The sequence below is a fragment of the Lithobates pipiens genome, unplaced genomic scaffold (assembly GCF_037356315.1).
Source record: "Lithobates pipiens isolate NorthernLeopardFrog02 unplaced genomic scaffold, aLitPip1_a1.2 Scaffold_18, whole genome shotgun sequence".
NCBI lineage: Eukaryota > Metazoa > Chordata > Amphibia > Anura > Ranidae > Lithobates > Lithobates pipiens.
In genome coordinates, this window is record NW_027507758.1 from 594822011 (window position 1) to 594847692 (window position 25682).

Below are 25682 nucleotides of genomic sequence, written 5' to 3' on the forward strand. Positions count from 1 at the left end.
AACATGAAAAGGGAGGAACCCATGGGTAAGATGTGTTTTATCAACAGATAATCAAAAAAAAATCTGTTCTATGACTAGACCAACGCATAAGCTATGGAGAAGATGGTTGTTGGTGGTCAGTTATTTAGTTTCCCAGGGGGGACGTGGCCTCTGGCAAAATATTTGTTATGTGTGCTAAGCTCAGAAGGTGCATCATGAATTAGGGGATTGTTGTGCCATAGTCTGGTTAGATACCACTGGGTATGGTGGAAGCATACCGTGCCAGGTGGAATATTCCAAACTGTGCAGCACAATCAAGGCCAGTGTGTTTTCTTGGTCAATGAGTTTATTAACGCATTTACGATGAATAAACAGAAATATACATGGAAACACATATACTGTACATCGTCATTGGATTCAAATACAAATCAGTGTAAAAAACTCAAAAATACAAAGATACCAGCTGACCATGGAAATTAATTGGACTTATTGACCATTTCCATGAGGTCACCAAGCTTCAATTCATCATGGCTATATGGAGCCTGCAATGAAAATCCCACAATCGAGTGATACATATATTTGCGCAGTGATTGTAATAAATATTGTGTTGACATTAGTACTGTATGTATGTTATCATGGATTGGAGTGCATGCGAATAAAAAAGCAACATACAAGGAGGAAGTTCAGAAAGCAAATGAGATGTTTCATGTTGGGGGTAAATGGAAAGTAAGTTGAGAGGTTAGAGGTAACTGAGAGAAAGAAGGGAGGTGAGAATAATGGAGTAAGAGGTAGGAAAGGGAGGGGGAGAAGAGAGAAAGAAGGGGTTAAATCAACAAGCCGTATCATGGCCAGGAAGCCCAAGAACCCCAGAGACATGTAGTGAAATCTTATTCTCAGTTTCAGTGTTCATAGTTGGAAACGACTCGTGAAGCCACACTGAACAAATCATTTGCAAAACTGAGCAAAGTTCTAAAATATTATGAGGAATGGTGGAACTCAGCCATTTCCTTTTTTGCACTGTTGTGTATTGGGTTCTGGAATTAGGTTAGGAATAAGCTATCCAGGGGGTCTAAATCTGAGAACCGTTCATGGGTATCCAGTGTAACAGTCATCAGGTTTTTTTTTTTTATTGATCAAGGTTCAATGTAGGTGAGGTTTTTACCTTCCAAAATATCCAGTAAAGGAGATTTCAGAGCAGTGGTGCCGCCCCCCGCTATCCATGCATCTGGCCCCCTGATCTACATACAGGGCGCTGGACTATGTATTCCAATGGGGGGGGGTCTAAATCTAAGAACCTTTATATGGGTATCCACTGTAACAGTCATCAGGTTTTATTTATTGATCAAGGTTCAATGTAGGTGAGGTTTTTACCTTCCAAAATATCCAGTAAAGGAGATTTCAGGGCAGTGGTGCCGCCCCCCCCCCCCCCCCCCCCGCTATCCATGCATCTGGTCCCCTCATCTACATACAGGGCGCGGGACTATGTATTTCAATGGGGGGGGGGGGGTGCTTTTTTTTTTTTTTTTTTTTGAAGCACGTGGTTAGAGCCAGAGGCTCTAATAGGCTACAAAAAAAGGGTAGGCTCGGGCGCAGGGCACTGTGCCCTGAGCCCACCTAGTTATGTGACAACAGCGGATGAATATTCACTATTTTCACACTAACTCTCCTCCCCGCCAATCAGAAAGCGGGTCATTATACCCATTTCCCGATTGGTCAAAACATCAGGAGATCCTATAGAACATCTAGCGCCTATGAGGAGGAGAGAGGAGAAGCACTGCAAAAGCCGCTGTGCTGGAGATGAGAACGCCGCAGCCCGCCGCCAATCACCCGCCACCTAGATCGGGTCCACCATGCTGGAGCAGAGGACCCTGGAGCCGCAGCCTGCCACCTACATGGGGGTAAGTGCTGGACCGATCGGCAGACAGAGTGGGGGGGGGTCACCAGCCGCCTGAGGGGGAGTCGGGTGGTTGTTTGCTGCCCCCTCAAAAAATAGAACCACTAGTTTCCACTGTTTCAGAGTGGTTTATTTGTTTTGTAGAAATTAATATAAAGCTAATTTAGCTTAGTGATTGAGAAATTTTAAGTTTGCCTAGTAAAGCTTCTATATCTTTGCGCAGACTACAAACCAGCGCTGTCTATATTCATGAATAAACTCTGATCCATAGTCTTGGTGCACCACCACCAACATGAAACATTGTTCCTTCCTGTCCACGGTTACAAAAGCAAGGGGGCTATTAAAGAGGAAGTAAACCCTGTTGGGTTTACTTCCTCTTTGATTCCCTGCAAAGGTAAAGCATAATGGACTACTATGCATTGCACAGTAGTCCATTATGTGTCACTTACCTGACACAGGAGCCAGCAAAGTCACCGCTGTCTCCTGTAGTCCGGAGCATTCATCTTCTCGGTGGGTCTTGCAGCTCCGCCCCTGTCATTCGGCGAAGCAGCGATGACGTCACTCCCGCTCATGCGCACGGGAACCGCCACTTGTGGCATATCGCCGTTGACAGTGGCGCACTCAGTGCGCCACTGTCTATGGTGCATGCGCCATAGACAGCGGTGCCTGTCTTTCGGCAAATATCTCCTAAACCGTGTAGGTTTAGGAGATATTTCTTGGACCTACAGGTAAGCCTTAATCTAGGCTTACCTGTAGGTCAAAGTTGGTTGTAAGGGTTTACAACCACCTTAAGCCAAAACTTGATGATCCATGAGGGAATGAGGTATGAGCGAAGAAATACTTTATATATTTGGGTTGTAGAACAAAAATTTCTCCCCAGTCCTTGTCCGGCAGGGTCTTACCCAGTTGTTTTTCCCAGAGTAGCATTTAATGCAGGGGTCTCAAACTGACGGCCCTCAAGCTGTTGCAGAACTACAATCCCATCATCCCTCTGCCTGTGGTCATTCTTGTAACTGTCAGCTTTGCAATGCATTATGGGACTTGTAGTTCTGCAACAGCTGATGGTCTGTCAGTTTGAGACCCCTGATTTAATGTGTTTTGGGGTGTTTTAGAGACACAAGGCTGTGGGGATAGGGCCAAATGTTGAGACAGAAGGTACAGAGTTCTCTTCCAAAATGTAGCTCTATTTGGATGTGAGGGGTTCAGTTGATTTTATGGCAAAGTTAATCGGGAATAAGAGGTGCCAGGAGGCATACGTGTTGACAGTAGCACCAGCAAACATGAAAATACCCGGGGAAAGTGTTAATTTTTGTTAAACATGTATAAAATAAATGTACTGATTTTCAGTAACATCTACAGTTAATTTTTGGTAGTTCTTTTTTTTTTTTTATCCAGGTCAGTTTCCTTTTATTAGAAATCGGCTTCTGAACCACAAATCCCCCCCCCTCTCCACATGACAAATGCAGCAGGGCGGGCTAGTACCTCAAAAACATATTGCACTGCCACCAGCCAGTGGTACATCCTTGACACCCAGTAGTCCTTGGTATGGTTGCTTGTTCCACAAACCAATTGTTTCTGGTTTAAAAGTGTGAAGGTAGTCTACTGGTGGATCAAAACTTGTCAGCCTATAAGGTTGAAACATGATACACTTCCAGCAGTATGATGCAGCACCTGCTAAATCTTTGTTGTCATCTGTAATCTTTGATGTCTAAAATATTTTACACTAATCGACTGTCGGCTGTTCCTTTCTGGTCTCAGTAGAATAATGCAACATTTGGGAAGAAAGATGCAGCTTAGCAGTCCAGCACTTGAAGCCAAGATAGCAAATATCTGAACAGCCACTGTGTACTTGCCACTGGTGCTAAGATAGGCCGGGATGAAGGAGATCCAGACACAACAGAAGACCAGCATACTGAAGGTGATCAGTTTGGCCTCATTGAAGCTTCCAGGTAGGTTCCTTGCCAGGAAAGCCACTAGGAAGCTTATCATGGCCAAGAAGCCCATGAACCCCAGAGACATGTAGTGAAACACTTTCTGACCTTCATTGCACTCAAGAATTATTTTATTGTTTTCTGTTTCAGTGTTCATAGTTTGAAACGGAGGTGACCTATTAAGCCACACTGAACATATAGCAATCTGTAAAACCGAACAAAGTCCTACAACAATACGAGGAATGGTGGGACCCAGCCATTTCCTTAATGGGCTGTTCAGCTGTGTAGCTTTGAAGGCCAGGATCACCGTGATTGTCTTAGCCAGTACTGAGGAGATACTAACAGAGAAGATCACACTAAAGATGGTGTGTCTTAGGAGGCAGGTGACAGTGGATGGTTTACCAATAAACACAAGACAGCAGAGGAAGCAGATAATCAGTGACACCAGCAGGATGTAACTCAATTCCCTGTTGGTGGCTTTAATCACAGGCGTGTCTTTGAACCTAATAAATATCATTAGGATGCAAAGTGCCAGGATGGAGGACCCAGTGGCTATCAGTACTAGTATAATTCCCAGTGGTTCTTGATAAGAAAGGAACTCTATAATCTTCGGGATGCATCTGTTCCGTTCTTCATTTGACCACTGATCTCCTGGGCATCGGAGACATTCAGCAGCATCTGGAATGAAACACATTTTACCGTTCCCACACTTTTTTGGGCTTATTCACATACGTAAACATCCATCTCTTTCTGTGCTCAATTTGCACACTAAACCCTTGAAATAATTTTCCTTGCAATATGCAGGTTCCTCAAAGCCTTGGGTGGACTAATATGTAAATAGTGACTTCGGGATTTGAGCTGTGGCATAGACACTCCTACCTCTGACATTTTACTTTTGCTCACTTAGGATGGCCATTATAGTTAATGACCAATATTCATGTGCTAGAGGTGGGTTAGTAGTTGAGGCTATTCTGTATGATAGAATGCCTTGGATTTTGAGGCACCGGCAATGTATCTGATGGTCTGTGCACCCATCTCTATGTGTCTCGGGTCTACAGTCATCCTACTAGATTTAATCACTTCAGCTCTTGCACCTTATAGATCAGAGACATTTTTACATTTCTGGGCCTATTTATTTGGTAATAAATTTGTCATTACTAAAAGTCTGGAATCTATGCCCAAAAAGGACAGACGGAAGGCAAAGGATTAGTCACAAGTATTGCTTGTAGTTTCCCTGCAGATAAAGTCCAACTAAACCCTCAATTTAAATCGCCTAAATACATTACTGGTGCGTCAAAAGAAAAAGTGTGCAAATCTTAGTTGGTTTTCCTTCACCCACAGCCTTAGTAGGAAATCCTGTCCTCTGCCAGCATTTTTCAGAGTGGGACCCTTGCTCTCCGTGTGGAAGCAGTTAGCTCATACAGAGGTCCCCGTCCGAGTCAGATATCTAGCTCAGCAATCAGAAAAGCTCATGTTCCCCGCTGATTGGAGAGCTATAGGGTGCGCGTCAGAACTCCCCTTTGAAAGCAAGGGTCCACCGTGCAACATGTGCACCGTTGACCCCCTGAACCCCATTTTAATTATCATGGTTTTGGTAGTGGGTGCCAAACAAACTGATATAGGTCAAGACAGCCACGTGACCAAAAATCTTAAGCCATATAGTGTGCATAGAATCCTGAAAATGTTTCCAGCTTGGCGTCTTGACCTTAAAAAGATGAGCACCAATGATCAAACCTATTAGTAGAAATCACATGACCAATGGAAGGTGGACATTTGTCATTTCCTTTAATCTTCTATACTAGGATTGACCATCTTGAGTAAAATACAGTTAAATTGTATTTGAACCGTAGGTCCCCTTTAAAATTGAAATCTGATTTTAAGTGAGTATTTGATAAAATGTCATGAAGCCTGAACAAACCGATAGTGGACAGCCAACATCTATCCAAGATGAAGGAGTTTTTTCTTTCTTCGGTTACTTTAACAATATGGATTTAAACCAGATGTCAGCTATAATAGCATTTCTAATAGATTGATCTTATTATACTGTTTACATTAACTCTAAAGCTGCCCATTCACAAGTAGAATTTTGTTTGACAAAATTCATTTCAGAACATTGATTTTCTAATGGTTAATAGGATAAATTTGATTTTTGACTGTTGTGCTGAAAAGAATCGGAGGAACAGGATGGAATTTTTTTTTTCCGAACAAACAAAAATGAGTGTATGCAATTTCCAGTAAAAAATGTATTCACTCCAAAATTGAATGTTAAAAGTAAATTACATTTTTAAATACTATTGAATGACATTTGCCAAGTCTCTTTAGGCATCCCCTACAGGTACTGGTGTAAGAACATTTTTATGTATGGGCATTCTATTTGTTATTTTTTTTAATGTTCTGCTGAAAATAAAGCCATAAATACCCTCACAGACGTGTTCCTTATCTAATGATAAAAAAAATTATTATTTTTTAAAAGTGAACTCACCAGTCCTGTTTGAAATATCTCCTGCAGAACACAAGACACAGTCGAAGCAACAGGATGGTTGTCCCTCTCTGGTGACCCTCCTGTATCCGGGAGGGCAACTGTCACTGCAATTTGAGGGGGGGACCTGCAGACATGGAAAACACCACATAGACTAAATTACTGATAGAGGTGTTAGAGACATATTTCCCCAGAGGATATTTACCAAGTGATTTATTGGGTACATCTCCAGCTTAAACCATATGAATGTCAAGCATACCTGCAGTGTTGTTTTCTTTCGATAAATGATTTTGTATTCACCGTGCCTTTAAACTTGCTAAAAAAAATTTGGCCCCTGGAGAGTCAGTTCTCTAGCACAGCACCCTTCCTCCTTGCACATCATAGCCCTCTTCTCTTCTGGGAGTGTCTAATTACTATTTGTGCTGGCCCAGCTCCTCTGCCTTAACCTTTATTTTCATGGAACACCTCCAGAGGTTCCTTGCACTATGGCTAATTGGCCTTCTATGTGCTGGTGCCTGTATAGTTGCAGGTCCAAAGCTTGTGGCAGCACCAGTAGCTTGACAACAATGATCTTTTTAGCTGAGGGTCAGAGATCCAAGGTCCCTAAAGTCTCCTTGAGGGTCAGAGGTCACTTAAAGGCTCAGTTTGAGGGTCATAGGTCTCCTAAAGTCAAAACTTGATGGTCAGAGGTCCCCTAAAATTTCAGCTTGAGGGTCAGGGGTACATAAGGTCTCCTCCTAAAGGGTCAGAGGTCTCCTCTAGCCGTTTCTTGAGGGCTTTTCTCACTAACCACCAATGTAAGCAGCATTCATCCCACTGACCATCTGTGTAAGCATTTTTCTTAAAGATTAGCAACATTAAGAGCATTCATCCCACTAACCACCAATGTAAGGTGCATTCCTCCCACAGACCACCAATGTAAGGTGCATTCTTCACACTGATCATTAATGTAAGGGACAGTCTTCCCACTGACCACCAATGTGGTCTGCTTAAGGGTCAGAGGTCTCATAAGGTCTTAACTTGAGGGTCAGTGGTCTTCCTAAGGTTTCAGCTTGAGGGTCAGAGGTCTCCTAAGGCCTCAGGTTAAAGGTCAGAGGTTTCCTAAATTCTCAACTTGAGGATCCAAGGTTCCTTAAAGTGGTTGTAAACCCTTACAAACCACTTTGACCTACAGGTAAGCCTAGATTAAGGCTTACCTGTAGGTCCAAGAAATATCTCCTAAACCTATACGGTTTTGGAGATATTTACAAAAAGACAGCCACCGTTGTCTACGGCGCATGCTCCATAGACAGCTGCATGCAAGCACACTGGGCAGGCCCCAGATCGCGGCGATATGCCGCGAGTGTCAGCTCCCGTGCGCATGCGCGGGAGTGACGTCATCGCTGCTCTGGCGAATCACAGCGCTGGAGCAGCGAGACCCGGAAGTCACTCCGGGATCCATGGCAGCGGCGGACATGAAGACGGAGGACCGCTTCAGGGACTTCGTTCTCAGGTAAGTTATTCATAATGAGCTATGCATACTAACTCAATATGCCTTTGCCTTGCAGGTTGCTTTTTTTTTTTCCATGGGTTTACAACCACTTTATAGTCCTATCTTGAGGATCCAAGTTCCCCTAAAGTCTCCTCTTGAGGGTCAGAGGTCACATAAAGGCTCAGTTTGAGGGCTAATTGACCTTCCATGTGCTGGTGCCTGTATTGTTGCAGGTTCAAAGCCTTGTGGCAGCACCAGTAGCTTGACACCAATGATCTTTTTAGATTAGGGTCAGAGAGCTCTAAAGTCCCAGCTTGAGGATCCAAGGTCCCTAAAGTCTCCTCTTGAGGGACAGAGGTCACTTAAAGGCTCAGTTTGAGGGTTATAGGTCTCCTAAAATCAAAACTTGATGGTCAGAGGTCCTCTAAAATCTCAGCTTGAGGGTCAGGGGTATCCTAAGGTCTTCTCCTGAGGGTCAGAGGTCTCCTCAAGCAGCATTCATCCCACAGACCATCAGTGTAAAGGACATTCTTCTCAAAGATCAGCAACTTTAGAAGCATACCACCCACTGACTATCAATGTAAGGAGAATTCTTTCCACTGTCTGCCAATGTAAGGAGCATTCTGCCCACTGATCACAAATGGAAGGGGCATTCTCCTGATTCCTAATGGACTAATCTTAGCAGGGGTACCCTTAGAATTATGTTAAAGTCTCCTCTAGGGTAAAAAGATTGAGAAAAGGCTGATATAGAGTGCTACTCGAGTAACAGCACTGAGTGTGCAGAGGTTGCTAACATCGCACTCATTATGGTGGTGCCCAGCAGTCTCAGAGCTTTTGGATGTCTACAGGTTTAAAAGGTAAATAAAATGCATAGCATATGTTAAATGCACATGTAACCAGATGAGAGGATTTTTGTTGAAGTTAATGGTCTGGTGACTATACTATACTATGAATTTATGAATATAATATATTATTAATTCTGAAGGGCATTCACACCTGCAGTGCTTGAAAATGTTTGGAATAATTAAGCATTATTAACCGCATGCCAACCAGCGTACAACGATGTACGTCGGCACAATGGCACGGCTGTGCAAATGGGTGTACCTGTATGTCCCCATTAAGACGCAGCTTAGTGGGCGAGCACTCCGTGACCGTGCCAGCGGGCTTGATGTCTGCTGGGGGCCTGCGATCATGACAGAGCGACAGAACGGGAAGATGCAAATGTAAACAAGGTATTTCTGTGTTCTGCCTAGCCAATATGACAGGGATCTACTGCTCCCTGTCATCGGGAGCAGTGATCTCTGTTATGTTGTTAGGAGCTTATCCCCCTCACAGTTACAGTCACTCCCTAGGACACACTTAACCCTTTGATCGCCGCCTAGTGTTTAATCTCTTCCCTGACAGTGTTTAATCTCTTCCCTACACAGTAATCAGTGCATTGTTATAGGACTGATCGCAGTATAAATGACAATGGTCCCAAAATGGTGTCCGATGTGACCACCATAATGTCGCAGTCACGATAAAAATCGCAGATTGCCGCCATTAAAAAAAAAATCCAATCTATCCCCTATTTTGTAGACACTATAACTTTTGCGCAAACCAATCAATATACGTTTATTGCGATTTTTATTTTTTATTTTTTTTACCAAAAATATGTAGAAGAATACATAGCCTAAACTGAGAAAGAAATTATTTTTTATATATATTTTTTGGGGATATTTATTATAGAAAAAAGTAAAAAAAAATTGCTTTTTTTTTCAAAATTGTCTCTATTTTTTTGTTTATAGCACAAAAAATAAAAACCACAGAGGTGATCATATACCACCAAAAGAAAACTCTATTTGTGGGGAAAAAAGGACATCGATTTTGTTTGGGTGCAACATCGCACGATCGCGCAACTGTCTAGTTAAAGGGACGCAGTGCCGTATTGCAAAGAAAGTGCTCTGGTCTGGAAGGGGGTAAATTCTTCCAGGGCTGAAGTAGTTAAGGTGAACATGTCACTATGCCAATTTGGGAACAGGTTTGCTTTAATAAAATCTGATGAATGTCTTTTAAAGGTAAATTCACCTTTGTATATAGTTAAGTGTGTCCTAAGGAAAGATCACTAAAGCCCACCTCTCAACCCTTAAAACAGTACTTTGGCCTAGCGGATGATCACTAGGCCTGAGCACTGTCACATGACAGAGAGAGTAAGGTCACCGCTCCCTTTGAGCTCCAACACCAGCCCATGGTGGGTATTTTAATGGTGGCCATGATGAAGGTTGTAGTGGCAGAGGATCACTGAAAACGTAAGTGTAAAATGGTTGGGGCGGGAGGAGCATTGCATCATGGATGGAAGTCCCATACCTTCCTATACCTGAAGGCACCTAGTGGACCCTGCACGTCATATACTGGGCTTAAGACATTTGGAAGAGCTAAATGTTGAAAACAAAAAGTATAAAATACATGTGGGGGGGCAAGGGGGTTAAAGCCTGAAATTGGCCCTGATGGAGTTTCCTTGTGAGTTGGGCAACTATTGTGCATATACAACTGCCACTATAGTTTATTGAAAGGCCCATTTTCACCATTATGGATGTGCTGGGCTGTGAGTCAGAATTTTAAGCTTTAAGGACATTGGGCTGGCCATACACCAGTAGAATTCCATTTGAAACGTTCTTATGGAAGTTTAAAAAACAATTTTAAAAAAATGCATACATTTGAATCTTGAATCTCCAAAAATTATTTCTTTTTTTCTGAAAAATAAATTATAACAAATTTGAAATACACATGTCTACCCAGGGCTGCTGATAAGCCAGTACAACTGGCCCTGTTGTACTGGGCCCAGGCCAGCAGGGGGGGCCCAGGCAATCTGACAGAAGAATGCATGCAGAATAGAAAAATAAAAAAATCTTCACCCAGCGCCCCTCCTGCAGCAGCGCACAGGGCTGATCTAAGTGCCGAGTCCTCCCTCCTCTCCTCTCCCTCCCTCTGCTTGTGTAGCTAATCACACACAGAGGGAGATGGAAATCTCCCTTTGTGTCCTGGAGCTGGGGTCCGAAACTGTTCGGCGGCTGTCCACTTACTTTAACAAAGCCCCGCCTCCAAGATCATGATAGACAGAACACTGATCCAACACCGGGAAATTGAATCAGTGTTCCGTCTATCACGATCTAGGAGGCAGGGCTTTGTTACAGTGGACAGCTGCTGAACAGTTCAGACCCCAGCTCGATAACACAGAGGGAGATTCCGGTGTAATACTCTGTGTAATCAAGGTACTGCAGATGGGCACAGTGAGGCTGCAGATGGACACAGTAAGGCTGCATTGATGGTCACAGTGAAGCCGCATTGATGGGCACTGATAAGGCTAAAATGGGTAGAGTGAGGCTGCATTGATGGCACAGTGAGGCTGCATTAATGGGCACTGATCAAGCTGCAGATGGGCACAGTGAGGCTGCATTGATGAGCACTGGTGAGGCTGCATTGATCTCTTGTATCATGTCCGCAGCCTCTGACCATCTCTTGTATCATGTCTGCAGCCTCTGACCATCTCTGGTAGTATGTCTTCAGTCTCTGACTATCTCCTGTACAGTGTCTACAGTCTCTGACCATCTCTTGTATCATCACAGTATTTATTTTGGATAATAAAACTTATAACTGGCTGGAGAAAGATAAATATCACCTGAAGACAAACCTGCACTTTAATTCAAGGTGAGGTCTGGGGAGGGGCCAGGGACAAGACCAGGGTGGGGCTGAAGGAGGGACCAGCATTGGGACTGAATGGGGCCCCGTGATTTATATCAAATGCCCTGTGTCTACCAGGCACATGCACATTACAATATGTACAATTTATCCCGAACGAAAACCACTTTCACAATTATAATTTTGTTTATTCAAGAAACATTTTCCTTCCTGCTCTTTTGAATCTACTCATCTCTACAGTTGAAAAAGATCACAGATTGACCCCATTAACCATTAGAAAATCAAAGGAAATTTCAAATGAAGTTCTGCTGGTGTGTAGGCAGCTTTAGGCTTACTGGCTCTTGCTTTGTAGCATATTATTTGGTATTTCATTGTATTTTGGGACAAAATATTCCATTATCCTCTCTGGCACTTGGTACTTGGATTAAGAAAGTTTCAATATTTTATGAGCTTTGGAAAAGGAGCAGTAAATGCTATAAGATCCCGCCTGCAGGAATTATATTCACATTTTGTTGATAGCTTTAGTGATAATGGATTAGAGCTAATACAATCCCATCTCTTATTTTACTAGTGGTGGAAAACACAACTTGTAACCAGTGGTTTTGGCTGGCAAATAGAGATATTTGAGACCCTTGTTATTTGATGGGTTTGCCGTAGAAGTCCTAAAGAACCTCTTGACCTAGCAGAATGCCAAGAAGGCTCTTATAGCAGCCCATCTAGGAAAGACTGATCTGACTGGGAAATTTAAACAAGCACTGGAACCCTCAAAAGTAGTAAGTCACATTCAGTTGGATGTCTTCTGTAAAGTTGAAGGTGTTCATAGCTTCTCCAAGCCACTGCTTGAAGAGGCAGATTGGAGAAGCTACAAAATATCTTCAACAAGTCCAGTGGAACATGATTAACATTTACTAGATATACCATGAACTAGAGAAGAGTTACAACCTTTTTATTGCTGTCTATTTCCTCAGGAGAGATTTAGCCTCTGTCTTTGTCCTGGTGACAATTGTTACTGAAAGTGAGGGGAAATCCAAAATTTTACATCTGTCACCACAACCGGAGGTGACATCTTCCAGTGAAGACACCTGTGGCACTAACTGGCTAAGCCCTTGTACACACGGTCGGACATTCCGACGGAAAATGTCTGATCGGACCGTGTTGTCGGATAATCGGACCGTGTTGTCGGATAATCCGACCATGTGTGGGCTCCATCGGACTGTTTCCGTCGGGAATATCGGACAGACCAAGTTTTCCAGCTTGGCTATAAAACTTTCCGACAACATGATCCGATCGGACATAGTCCGATCATGTGTAAAGAATTCCGATCGGATAAAGTGCCACGCATGCTCAGATCAAATTCCTAGACCAAAGCTATTGGCTACTAGCCTGAACGTAGTCCCGTCATAATGAAATAACCTCACCACGTTCTGAACGATCGGATTTTCCGACAACTTTGCCCGACCGTGTGTATACAACAGTTTCGGACAAAATCCGTCAGACAAAATCCAACGGATTTGGTTGTCGGAATGTCCGACCGTGTGTAAAAGGGCTAAGAGGGGTTTTCCCCTCATTTTGGAGACATTTTCTCCCACCTCCTGCAGTATATCTAGAGAGAGACTTGAAGAAAAAATTTCCTAACAGGACACAGAAAAAAGAAAGTAGAGAAAAAAACCTGATATTGCTAATACAGTGGTGTGAAAAAGTGTTTGCCCCCTTCCTCATTTCCTGTTCCTTTGCATGTTTGTCACACTTAAGTGTTTCGGAACATCATACCAATTTAAACAATAGTCAAGGACAACACAAGTAAACACAAAATGCAATTTGTAAATGAAGGTGTTTATTATTAAAGGTGAAAAAAAATCCAAACCATCATGGCCCTGTGTGAAAAAGTGATTGCCCCCCTTGTTAAAACATACTATAACTGTGGTTGTCCACACCTGAGTTCAATTTCTCTAGCCACACCCAGGCCTGATTATTGCATCACTTAAATAGGAGCTGCTTGACACAGTAAGGTCCACCAGAAGATCCTTAAAAGCTACACATCATGCCGAGACCCAAAGAAATTCAGGAACAATTGAGAAAGAAAGTAATTGAGATCTATCAGTCTGGAAAGGGTTATAAAGCCATTTCCAAAGCTTTGGGAATCCAGCAAACCACAGTGAGAGCCATTATCCACAAATGGCGAAGACATGGAACAGTGGTGAACCTTCCCAGGAGTGGCCGGCCGCCCAAAATTACCCCAAGAGCGCAGCGACGACTCATCCAAGAGGTCACAAAAGACCCCACAACAACGTCCAAGGAACTGCAGGCCTCACTTGCCTCAGTTAAGGTCAGCGTTCATGCCTCCACCATCAGGAAAAGACTGGGCAAAAATGGCCTGCATGGCAGAGTTCCAAGGAGAAAACCACTGCTGAGCAAAAAGAACATCAAAGCTCGTCTCAATTTCTCCACAACACATCTTGATGATCCCCAAGACTTTTGGGACAACATTCTGTGGACCGATGAGACAAAAGTGGAACTCTTTGTAAGGTGTGTGTCCAAGTATATCTGGCGTAGAAGGAACACTGCATTTCATAAAAAGAACATTATACCAACCGTAAAATATGGTGGTGGTAGTGTGATGGTCTGGGGCTGTTTTGCTGCTTCAGGACCTGGAAGACTTGCCGTGATAAAAGGAACTATGAATTCTGCTGTCTACCAAGAGATCCTGAAGGAGAATGTCCGACCATCTGTTCGTGTACTCAAGCTGAAACGAACTTGGGTTCTGCAGCAGGACAATGATCCTAAACACACCAGCAAGTCCACCACCGAATGGCTGAAGAAAAACAAAATGAAGACTTTGGAGTGGCCTAGCCAAAGTCCTGACCTGAATCCTATTGAGATGTTGTGGTATGACCTTAAAAAGGCCGTTCATGCTCGAAAACCCTCTAATGTAACTGAATTAGGACAATTCTGCACAGATGAGTGGGCCAAAATTCCTCCAGGACGCTGTAAAAGCCTCATTGCACGTTATCGCAAACGCTTGGTTGCAGTTGTTGCTGCTAAGGGTGGCCCAACCAGTTATTAGGTTTAGGGGGCAATCACTTTTTCACACAGGGCCATGATGGTTTGGATTTTTTTTCACCTTTAATAATAAACACCTTCATTTACAAATTGCATTTTGTGTTTACTTGTGTTGTCCTTGACTATTGTTTAAATTGGTTTGATGTTCCGAAACACTTAAGTGTGACAAACATGCAAAGGAACAGGAAATGAGGAAGGGAGCAAACACTTTTTCACACCACTGTAAATACTCCATACTCTGTCCAAAATTAAAATAAAAAGTTCTAGCTTTGGCTATGCTTTAAAGGGGCACTTCTGACCTGCTTCGGCATTGTTTTCCAGAGGTCAGTGAGTATTAATAATTCTTACCTGGGAAAATCGCTCATTCCATAGAATGTTACTGGTGTTAATATCGATCACATGACCTGAATTTGCCTCAGGGTTAAATGATCCAACAGTCAGCATTTGGAATTCTTCTTTAAGAATCTGGATGGTCACAATGTCATATGATGCAGAAACATCTCCATTGGTGTCAAAAGTGATGGTGTCCCCAGATGGGGGACGGAAAGGGGTTTTCTGTAGAGAATGCAGGACCTGTGGATCCATCAAAGAAAAAAATGTTAATGTTTTTCTGTTCTATGAGGTTCTCAAAGTCATTGGAACGCTTGAAGAATTCATTCATTCATTATGTCTGGATTGTGTTGAGGACCACTAGAGCTAGGCTGCATCAATTGATATATGGATCCATGTGTCTAGAAATTCATGGAGCATTCATGAAAAATCCACACTACATATACTAAACATGCCTGTCTAAATCTTCTAAACTACTTCTATGAATAAAGTGTATTTTCATATACAATGGTTATAGATGGCCCAAAGAATAAGCTTGGGTGAGGACATCGCTGGATCCTTGGACAGGTAAGTGTTCTAAGTGTTTTATTTAAAGTCCACAGCTACAGTATTTGTAGCTGCTGACTTTAACATTTTTTAATTTTTTTTTTTGGGGGGGGGGGGGGGATGCTGGAGCTTTTCTTTAACTGTTGGCCTCTTTAACAGCTGCCCCCCTTCAGTGTGTTGTAGAGAAGGATGCTTGCTCTCCATGTGGAAGTTTCTCTGCAGAGCTCTTGCATCCCCTGCTACATTAGTGTTGAGATCTCCAAAAAGCAGGGGGCACAAGCTTTACTGAATGGAGAACTCTAGCTCTGCCTCAAAAAATTGTGTATGATACTGCTGCAGAGAGAGGGAGCAAAGGTCCAATCCCATTCTTCATAATGTAAATACGTCCAGGAATGGGACTGCATCATAAAGCAGGTGTACAGAGATCCCACCACTGACCTCTGGAGAAATCTAAGAAATCATTGTGTAGTTAAACACTCCAACACCTACCATAAGCTAATATGTCAACTAATCCTTTAATTATTTTGGATCACTACTCCATAAGATTAAAAAGGCCACATCCTAAATTTTGTTTGCAAAACTTGATATGCCTAGCAATTGACTATGCCTTCATCTTTACTGTCTACCTGCTCTGTTATCTATGTTGATGTTAGAACATTGTCTCATTAATTTTACCTGCCAGGGCTGGGTACCACTGACATCAGCACAAATACGGTTTGCTGGTTGGCACTTGAGCAGAGCGTGAAGAGCATGGGCATAGGCATATATAGCCAGGTATGCATGGTGTGTGTAGCTTAGGTCATAGATTTCAAATAATTCTGGGATTTTCATCCTCAGAGTTCCATCTTCAGTGCATGGTGACCCACCACTCGTAGACTTTTCACCTTCCAGTGTTCCTTCCCCAGACCAGCTGCAGTGAAATGCTGTTTCCCAGAAGGGTTTAATGAAGGGAAATGTAGAGTTTGAAGCTGGATGTAGATTTTGAAGGAAAGACTCAAATCCTGGCATTGGTCTTGTTTTCGGCATTAGTCCTACAGTCCCATTAAGAACTTTCCATGCCTTCCTGGAGAACAGGCCAGGAGTGATCGTAAAGGAAACAGAAGAAATGAAAATCTTCCCAGTCACACCATCATCAAACAAGGCATCGAGCAATGCCATCACATGAGGCTCAGTGCTGTGAAGGATAATTACGTTGGCTGAACTTTGTCTTACGATTCCCACCAGCCTCAGGACTTGTTTTCTGGAGTAGCTCAGGTGGATTTTTTCAACAAAGGCCACACAGCTTCCACTTTTCTCTATCTCAGCCCTGATCACCCTCCCACCCTGCTCACCCACATCGTTGTCCACTATCAGCATTCCAACCCAAGTCCAACCAAACAAGTTAACAAGTCGTGAGAGGGCAACGTTCTGAAACATGTTACTGGACACTGTGCGCATGAAAGATGGAAAGTTCACCTTGTCGCTCAAGGATGATGAAGAGGCCCCATGGCTGATCTGAAAGGTAAGAATGCAAAGTCATTAAAGTAGATTTAATGACTGACTGAATCATTTACTAAAGCTTTGGATGTTTTTTCAGCAATCTTTGGGCCAGTCCAGTAACATCAAGTGTTCTCCTTGCCCTTTTCTTCCTCTGGTAGTGGGTGGATTTCTAAAGCTGTAGAGTAGACCATTTGGGCATGAGTCCATCCACTGAAAACAACCATGGGGCACTTTCCCTTTCAATGACACCAACAATGGTGCACTACTTCTTCCACTGACACCATCAAAAGGGTACACTTCCTTTCATTAACACCTATCCCTCTATGTCAAATAAACCTTCCTTCTATGAGCATTCCTCACCTCTATATTAAACGTATACCTTTCTTCTATGACTATTCCCCACTTCTGGAACACTATCCCTCTATATCACATCTTATACCTTCCTTCTATGACCATTCCTCTCCTCTGGAACACTATTCTTCTATAACTCACTTGTATTTTTATTTGAACTTTCCACCACCTCTAAAATACTATACATGTGATATACACTATATTGCCCAAAGTATTGGGATGCCTGCCTTTACATACATGAACTTTAATGGCATCTCAGTCTTAGTCCGTAGGGTTCAATATTGAGTAGGCCCACCCTTTGCAGCTATAGAAGCTTCAACTCTTCTGAGAAGGCTGTCCACAATGTTTAGGAATGTGTTTAACCATTCTTCCAGAAGTGTATTTGTGAGGTCAGGCACTGATGTTGGATGAGAAGGCCTGGCTCACAGTCTCTACTCTAATTCATCCCAAAGGTGTTCTATCGGGTAGAGGTCAGTCAAGTTTATCCACCCCAAACTCGCTCATTCATGTCTTTATGAAAGAATAAAGTCCCAAATAAATCAGTCCTATTATGCAGAAAAAGTCTTGGCTAGGTTCCAGAAATCCACTGTGACAGCGTAGTGTGCCAAAACACTCACCAGAAAGTGAAAATAAAATAGCCTTGAAAATCCAAAATATTCCACAGTGCTCCTTAGTGGTGGAATCCATTCACCATTCTATGCACTCACCAGAAGTAAAGCCTTTAAAATGGAAGTCCATGCATGCATGTACGTATACTCAGTTTTTCTTTACAGGGATAGATAGGTTAGTGGTAGATCAGTGGTGTCTATAGATGCAGGGATTTTAGTTTTTGCATGGACTTCCACTTTAAGAGCCTTGTACCAATATCCTGGAGCTTGGCATCATTGCATTCCAAGTGGTAGATAACCACTTGAGAACATGCTTGCAAACGCGTTGGGAGGGGCCTACACGCTGACGTCATTGCGGCCATGCCCTTGTGTTGGGGGCGATGGCCATCTTTTGTAAGTTTCTGTTTTTTGGCCATGTTCTGTTTTCATGCTGCAGCAACTTGTTTTAATAAATACTACACTATGTAAGCATTACTTGGGCTCACTTGCGTGAGCTTTATTTTGCACAGTGCTGGTCTCTCATGAGGTTCACCCCTATTATCTACCACTCTGAATGGGTAGATATCCAATCCAATCCAAGCTCCAGGATTTTGATACAAGGCTCTTAAAGGCTTTACTTCTGGTGAGTGCATAAGGAGCACTGTGGAATATTTTGGATTTTCAAGGCTATTTTATTTTCCCTTTCAGGTGAGTGTTTTGGCACTGTGGATTTCTGGAACCTACCCAAGACTTTTTCTGCATAATAAGACCGATTTATTTGGGACTTTATTCTTTTGTTTTGGAATTTCACTAGATATATTCTTTTTAGTGCTGAACTTCTGTTATTAGATTGCTTTTTGTGGGTTGTATGTTCACCTTTATGAGTGTTAGCTGCTTTTTTTTAATTTTGACTAGCGCTCATTTTCCCCATTGTTGTCATGTCTTTATGGACCTTGCTTTTATGCATTGGTCTAAATCATTTGGTGGACGGGGAATTATGATGTGGGGTTGTTTTTTAGGGGTTTGGCCCCTTAGTTCCAGTGAAGGGAAATCTTAAGGTGTACCGTCAGCATACTAAGACATTTTGGACAATTTAAAGCTCCCCACTTTGTGGGAACAGTTTGAGGATGGCCCCTTCCTGTTCTAAGATGATTGCGCACCAGTGCGCAAAGCAAGGTCCATAAAGACACGGATGAGTGAGTTTGGGGTGGAGGAACTTGTCTGGCCTGCACAGAGTTCTGACCTCAACCCGATAGAGCACCTTTGGGATGAATTAGAGCAGAGACTGCGAGCCAGGCCTTTTCACCCAACATCAGTGCCTGACCTCATAAATGCACTTCTGGAAGAATGGTCAAACGTTCCCATAGACACACTCCTAAACCTTGTGGACAGCCTTTCCAGAAGAGTTAATGCTTCTATAGCTGCAAAGGATGGGCCAACTCAATATTGAACCCTACGGACTAAGACTGGGATGCCATTAAAGTTCATGTGTTGTAAAGGCAGGCGCCGCAATACTTTGGACAATATAGTGTATATCATACCTCATAACCTTCTTTGACCGATCCTAACATTGGAACCTTATTCCTCTATCTCAAACCTTCTACCGCTCTCTGATGTTTCTCGCCTCTGGAACGCTATTCCTTATAATTACACCATATTCCTTTTTTTGAGCATTCCTCACGTCTGGAAAGTTCTTCCGCTGTATCACTGCTCATACTTTTCTCTGAACATTCCTCACATCTGGAACACTATTCCTCTATGTCACACCATATAACTCACTTTGTTCACTTTTAGAAATCTATCCTTCTATATCACCCCTTGTACCTTTCTCTGATTGTTTTCACTTCTGGAACACTATCCCTCTATATCACCCCTTCCACTCTGCTAATACTGTCCTTTTTGCTCTGGAACACTATAAATATATATCAAACCCTACTTCTTGCTTTGACCGTTCCTCACATGGACGACAGAGGTCCCAGGGAAGGGACCTGATATAACTGTTATTAAAAAGTTACGAGAAAAGAGGGTATAAAAAAAGTACTTAATCTACAAATTATTTTTTAAACAATTTTTAACTTTACTCTATGTTTATAACTTAAGTTGGATACCTGTGGATAATGAAGGACTCCTAGGATCCTGGCAATGGGAATAGACAGAGCTGACACCATATCTCCAACTATCCCAACCATGGCAGCGGTACTGTGGCAGTCATACTGAGGAACAGGGTTTCCTAACCCTGATAGAAGGGACATAACCCCTCCTATGGCCCGGAGCTCTGACATACAAGACTCCAGGAGGCTGAAGCCAAGAGTGATGTTAGGCAGCAGGTCTGGAGAATTGTTAATTTCATCAACTGCAAACTTCAGGCCCAGAACATCCCGGTAATAACGGATGTGGAACCTGTGCAAGACACAGAGAGGAAACATAAGGTCATGTCTTTACTCTCTTAACCCTCTTATATTTATGTGATTTAACGATATTGCTCTTGTTGCTTCCCATTCCTCTGGAAATCCCTTATTTTCTGCGAAACATTTTACACCTTTGTAATGTTCACTTCTAGAATTCCACTCTCGGACACCTTATGAGAGCTCATTAACTATGGACCTTTAATATCAAATTGTATACCTTTTCTTCTATGACCATTCCTCACCTCTGGAACAACATCCCTCAATATCAAACTGTATACCTTTTTCTATGTCCATTTTCACCTATTGAACACTATCCCTCTATATCAAACCTTATACCTTTCTTATATGACCATTCCTCACCTCTGGAACACTAGCACTCTATATAAAACCTTAAACCTTTCTTCCTATTCCTATTCCTCACCTGTCGAAACACTATCCCTCTATGTCACATCTTATATCTTTCTTCTATGAGCATTCCTCACCTCTGGAGCACTATTCCTCTATAGTAAACCTATACCTTTCTTCTATGACTATTCCCCACTTCTGGAACACTATCCCTCTATACTGTATCAAACTTTATACCTTTCTTCTATGACCATTCCTCACCTCTGGGACACCATTCCTCTATACCAAACCTTACACCTTCCTTCTATGACCATTCCTCACCTCTGGAACACTATCCCTCTATACCAAACCTTACACCTTCCTTCTATGACCGTTCCTCACCTCTGGGACACCATTCCTCTATACCAAACCTTATACCTTCCTTCTATGACCATTCCTCACCTCTGGGACACTATCTCTCTATACCAAACCTTACACCTTCCTTCTATGACCGTTCCTCACCTCTGGGGACACTATTCCTCTATACCAAACCTTACACCTTCCTCCTATGACCATTCCTCACCTCTGGGACACTATCCCTCTATACCAAACCTTACACCTTCCTTCTATGACCGTTCCTCACCTCTTGGACACTATCCCTCTATACCAAACCTTACACCTTCCTTCTATGACCATTCCTCACCTCTGGGACACTATCCCTCTATACCAAACCTTACACCTTCCTTCTATGACCGTTCCTCACCTCTGGGACACTATTCCTCTATACCAAACCTTACACCTTCCTCCTATGACCATTCCTCACCTCTGGGACACTATCCCTCTATACCAAACCTTACACCTTCCTTCTATGACCATTCCTCACCTCTGGGACACTATCCCTCCAAATGACATCTTTATCTTTCTATGACCGTTCCTCACCTCTGGGACACTATTCCTCTATACCAAACCTTACACCTTCCTCCTATGACCATTCCTCACCTCTGGGACACTATTCCTCTATACCAAACCTTACACCTTCCTTCTATGACCATTCCTCACCTCTGGGACACTATCCCTCTATACCAAACCTTACACCTTCCTTCTATGACCGTTCCTCACCTCTGGGACACTATTCCTCTATACCAAACCTTACACCTTCCTCCTATGACCATTCCTCACCTCTGGGACACTATCCCTCTATACCAAACCTTACACCTTCCTCCTATGACCATCCCTCACCTCTGGGACACTATCCCTCTATACCAAACCTTACACCTTCCTTCAATGACCATTCCTCACCTCTGGGACACTATTCCTCTATACCAAACCTTACACCTTCCTTCTATGACCATTCCTCACCTCTGGAACACTATCCCTCCAAATGACATCTTTATCTTTCTATGACCATTTTCCACCTCTGGAAAGTCATCACTCTTTATTACATTGTATACCTTTCTTTGACTTTTCCTCACCTATGGAACATTATCACTCTATATCACATCCTATACCTCTCTGATTTTTTTTTACATCCCTGGAACATTATCTTTCTATATTACATCTATGCCATTCCGCTGAAACACTATCCCTTAGATTTTTTCAGGAATATTATATTATTATTATACAGGATTTATATAGCGCCAACACTGGGGCAGACAGTACAGGTTGAATACAGGAGGAATCAGAGGGCCCTGCTCGTGAGAGCTTACAATCTAAGAGGGAGGCTCAAGTGATACAAAAGGTAATAACTGTGGGGGATGAGCTGATGAAGAAAATTAAAGTACAGTTGTTGGGTGGAGTCAGGATAGGCTTCTCTGAAGAGCAAAGTTTTCAGGGATTGCCTAAAAGTGGTTAGAGTTGGAAATAATCGGACAAATTGGGGTAGGGAATTCCAGAAGATGGGAGAGGCTTGAGAGACGTCCTGGAAGTGAGTATGGGAGGTGGTAACGTGGGAGCTAGGGAGCAGGAGATCTTGGGATGAACAAAGAGGACGATTTGGTTGGTATTTAAAGACTAGATTAATGATGTAGCTGGGGGCAGAGTTGTGTATGGCTTTGTCATTTATTGTTAGTATTTTGAATTTTATTCATTGGGAGAGTGGCAGCCAATGGAGAGATTGGCAGAGAGTGGTAGCAGATGCTGAGCAGTTTGTAAGGTGGATAACCTGGCAGCAGCATTCATGATGGACTCAAGGGGGATAGCCTATTTAAAGGTAAACCAATGAGGAAGGAGTTACAGTAGTTAAGGTGAGAGATAACCAGGGAGTGAATCAGGAGCTTTGTTGTTTCATTGGTTAGGAAAGGATGTATTTTAGAGATGTTGTGGAGGCTTAGGCGGCAAGTCCAGGATAACACCTAGCACCCTGGCATGCAGGAAAGAGTGTATGGTTGTGCCATTGCTCTTGACAAAGAAGTCAGGGGGAAAGGCACGTGGGGTAGGAAATATTATGAGCTCGGTTTTGGACAAGTTGTGTTTGAGAAAGTGTTGTGACATCCTGACAGAAATGGCTGTTACTAAATTAGTGATGCGTGAGAAGACTGAAGGAGTAAGCTGAGGGGTGGAAAGATAGATTTGGGTGTTTGTCAGCATAGAAATGATATTGAAAGACATAGGAGGCTATTAACTGACCCAGGGAGGAGGTGTAGTTTTAAAAATCGGAGAGGTCAAAGAACAGAACCTTGGGGTACCCCGACGGAATAAGGAAGAGGACCGGAGGAAGTAAAATTGCAAGTGACACTGAAGGTGCGGTGGGATAGGTAGGATGAGAGCCAGTGAAGAGCACAGTCACGGAGACCATAGGAGTAAAGTATTTTGAGGAGGAGGGGGTGATCAACAGTATCAAAGGAAGCTGAAAGGTCCAGAAGTAAGAGTACAGATTAGTGTCCATTGATTATCGCTGTTAGCAAGTAATTTGTGAGTTTTAAAAGAGCAGTTTCTGCGGAGTGTTGAGGGAGAAATCCAGACTGAAGGGGACCAAGAAGGTTATTCTTAATGAGGTGGTCACTCAGTTGGTTGTAGACTAGGTGTTCAAGGAGTTTAGAGAAAAAGGGGTGCAAGGAGATTGGGCGTAGATTATTAAAATTGGCAGGGTCCAAGGACGGCTTTTTAAGTCTGGTGGTGACTAGTGCATGTTTAAGGGAGTTAGGTAAAAGAGGGAGAGATTGTAGATGTGGGTTAGAGAGTGTACAATAGAGTCAGAGGGTGGCCGCAGTGTTTGATTGGAGAGGTCTGTGTTGCAGGGTTGACTCCACATGCTTAGGAAATCAGAGCTGTGCTGTCATGTCAAAGAGGAAGGTAGAATATTTTTGGACCCTAAGCAGGTGTTTTTCTGTACTTGCAGCATGTTTAAAGGAATAAAACTTGTATTTATGAGAGTTACTAAATATGTTTTTTTTTTATTATTATTACTTGACATACACTTTAAGATGAAAGTAATTATGCAAGAGCCTAATGCCGCATACACACGACCGGACTTTTTGACGGACTAGTTCCGACAGTCTTCCCGACGGACTTACGGTGGAGTTCCGACGGACTTTCCGAATGAACGGACTTGGCCACACACAATCACACCAAAGTCTGACGGATTTGAACATAATGACGTACAACCGGACTAGAATAAGGAAGTTCGTAGCCAATAGCTGCCCTAGCATCGTTTTTTGTCCGTCGGACTAACATACACGAGCGGATTTCTCCATAGGAACTGGATCCGACGGAGTTCCGGTGAAAAAATTTGAAACATGTTCTATTTCTAAAGTCCGTCAGATTTTTGGACAGCAAAGGTCCGATGGAGCCCACTCACGATCGAATTGTCTGACAGATTCGTTCTGTCGGACCTTTGCTGACGAAAAGTACGGTCGTGTGTACGCGGCATTAGTCTTAGCTTTACACTGCTGTTTTTGAGGAGGATACTGTTGTCACTTACCCTTTGCAGGAGAATGGCTTAGGCGGTTCATGGAAGTTCACCAGTGGGAAATCATACCCAGAGTAGACCAAAAATATTCCTCCAACCATGACATCACCTGGCTGGGTAAAGGTGTCCATGTTCCAGCCCTGCAGCATGCACCCGGGGGGTATTTGTACTGCTGAGAGGGGGAGGAGCAGCAGAAGGAAGAAGAGGGTCTTCATAGAGACCGGGGTTTGGTCCTCATTATAATGACCAGGAGTGGTTTCCTTTATGGGAGCCCTAGACAAAAAGTTAAGACTTGAGATTTGCATGAAGCAGATTATCTCTCAACAAAACTATTTTTTTTTCAGTTTTTGATAGTGGAGAGGAGTCACAATGTCTGTTTGCGTATGCCCAGTCTTTGGGTGAAATGCATCAGAGAAGGAGGTCCCAGGGATTGCTCTATGTCTGGCTGGATTTGTCTGGATCAATAAAGCCACTTCATGTTTAAAGTGGTTGTAAATAATACTAATAATGTAATAATCACGCATTCCCCTGGTGTTTTTATAATACTAAGTGCCCTGGGTATGTGTCTTATTAAAAATATGCTGTTCTATACCTGATTTTATAGCGTTGCTCATGTGACCTGCCTCTCCTCTCTCCCAATCTGGCAGCTAGAGTGGGCGGGGCAGAGAATCCCCCACTGATGTCAGTCGGAAGCAGAGGAGGAGAGAGCCGGCCAGTCAACATAAGCGCTGAGCAGGAGAGCTGCAGATAGCTGTGGATGACGGAGGCACATAAACTGACCACGGTGTAAGGGCTCAGCAGCCACGATAAACCGTGGTCAGTTTACAGGGGAGAGGGCATAACCAGGCAGGATCAGACAGGTATTTCAGGTGATACAGTGGTCCAAATTATACAGAACAAGCACTGTGCTGTTATTCATACTTTAAAGGAGCAGGCTCCATTTAAAAAAAAAAAACATATTTGAGTAACAAACACTTTAATGGACTGCTACCAGCAATTTATTTTTTGGAAATAAATTTGTGTCACCAGGATGGGGAGACACAAAGAGTAACTAAAATCTGATAGATGCTCTAAAATTTCCTCAATCTGCTAAATATGTGCGATTTTGTCCTATAGGATGTGTTTGTGTTTCTCCACATTTAAGAAAGATCCGTGCATCCATTCCTGCCATTGTGACACCCTGCCACTGTGCCAGGAACTGAAAGGATAGCTAGCCCACTGGGCACAGAGAGCATCAAAAACCTAGGTTCTAACCCCC

General features: G+C 43.0%; 1 protein-coding gene across 1 annotated transcript; it reads right to left on the reverse strand.

Moving 5' to 3' along the window:
- Window positions 1–2728: 2728 nt before the first annotated feature.
- On the reverse strand, window positions 2729–24691 carry LOC143989173 (extracellular calcium-sensing receptor-like). Its single transcript, XM_077489202.1, has 6 exons — window positions 24437–24691; window positions 19894–20185; window positions 16044–16862; window positions 14841–15065; window positions 6287–6410; window positions 2729–4482 (listed from the first exon to the last, which is right to left on the reverse strand). Exons 1-6 carry the CDS (start codon window positions 24637–24639, stop codon window positions 3548–3550), a joined length of 2598 nt encoding a protein of 865 aa, XP_077345328.1. The 5' UTR covers window positions 24640–24691; the 3' UTR covers window positions 2729–3547.
- Window positions 24692–25682: the final 991 nt, after the last annotated feature.

Bases quoted from the DNA above. Each gene is read 5' to 3' on its own strand.
- LOC143989173 (XM_077489202.1), bottom strand. From the start codon at position 24,639: ATGAAGACCCTCTTCTTCCTTCTGCTGCTCCTCCCCCTCTCAGCAGTA. The intron at 20,186-24,436 runs GTAAGTGACAAC...TGTCTTGCACAG, and splicing joins AAGCCATTCTCCTGCAAAGG to GTTCCACATCCGTTATTACC. The intron at 16,863-19,893 runs GTATCCAACTTA...CTTACCTTTCAG, and splicing joins GAGTCCTTCATTATCCACAG to ATCAGCCATGGGGCCTCTTC.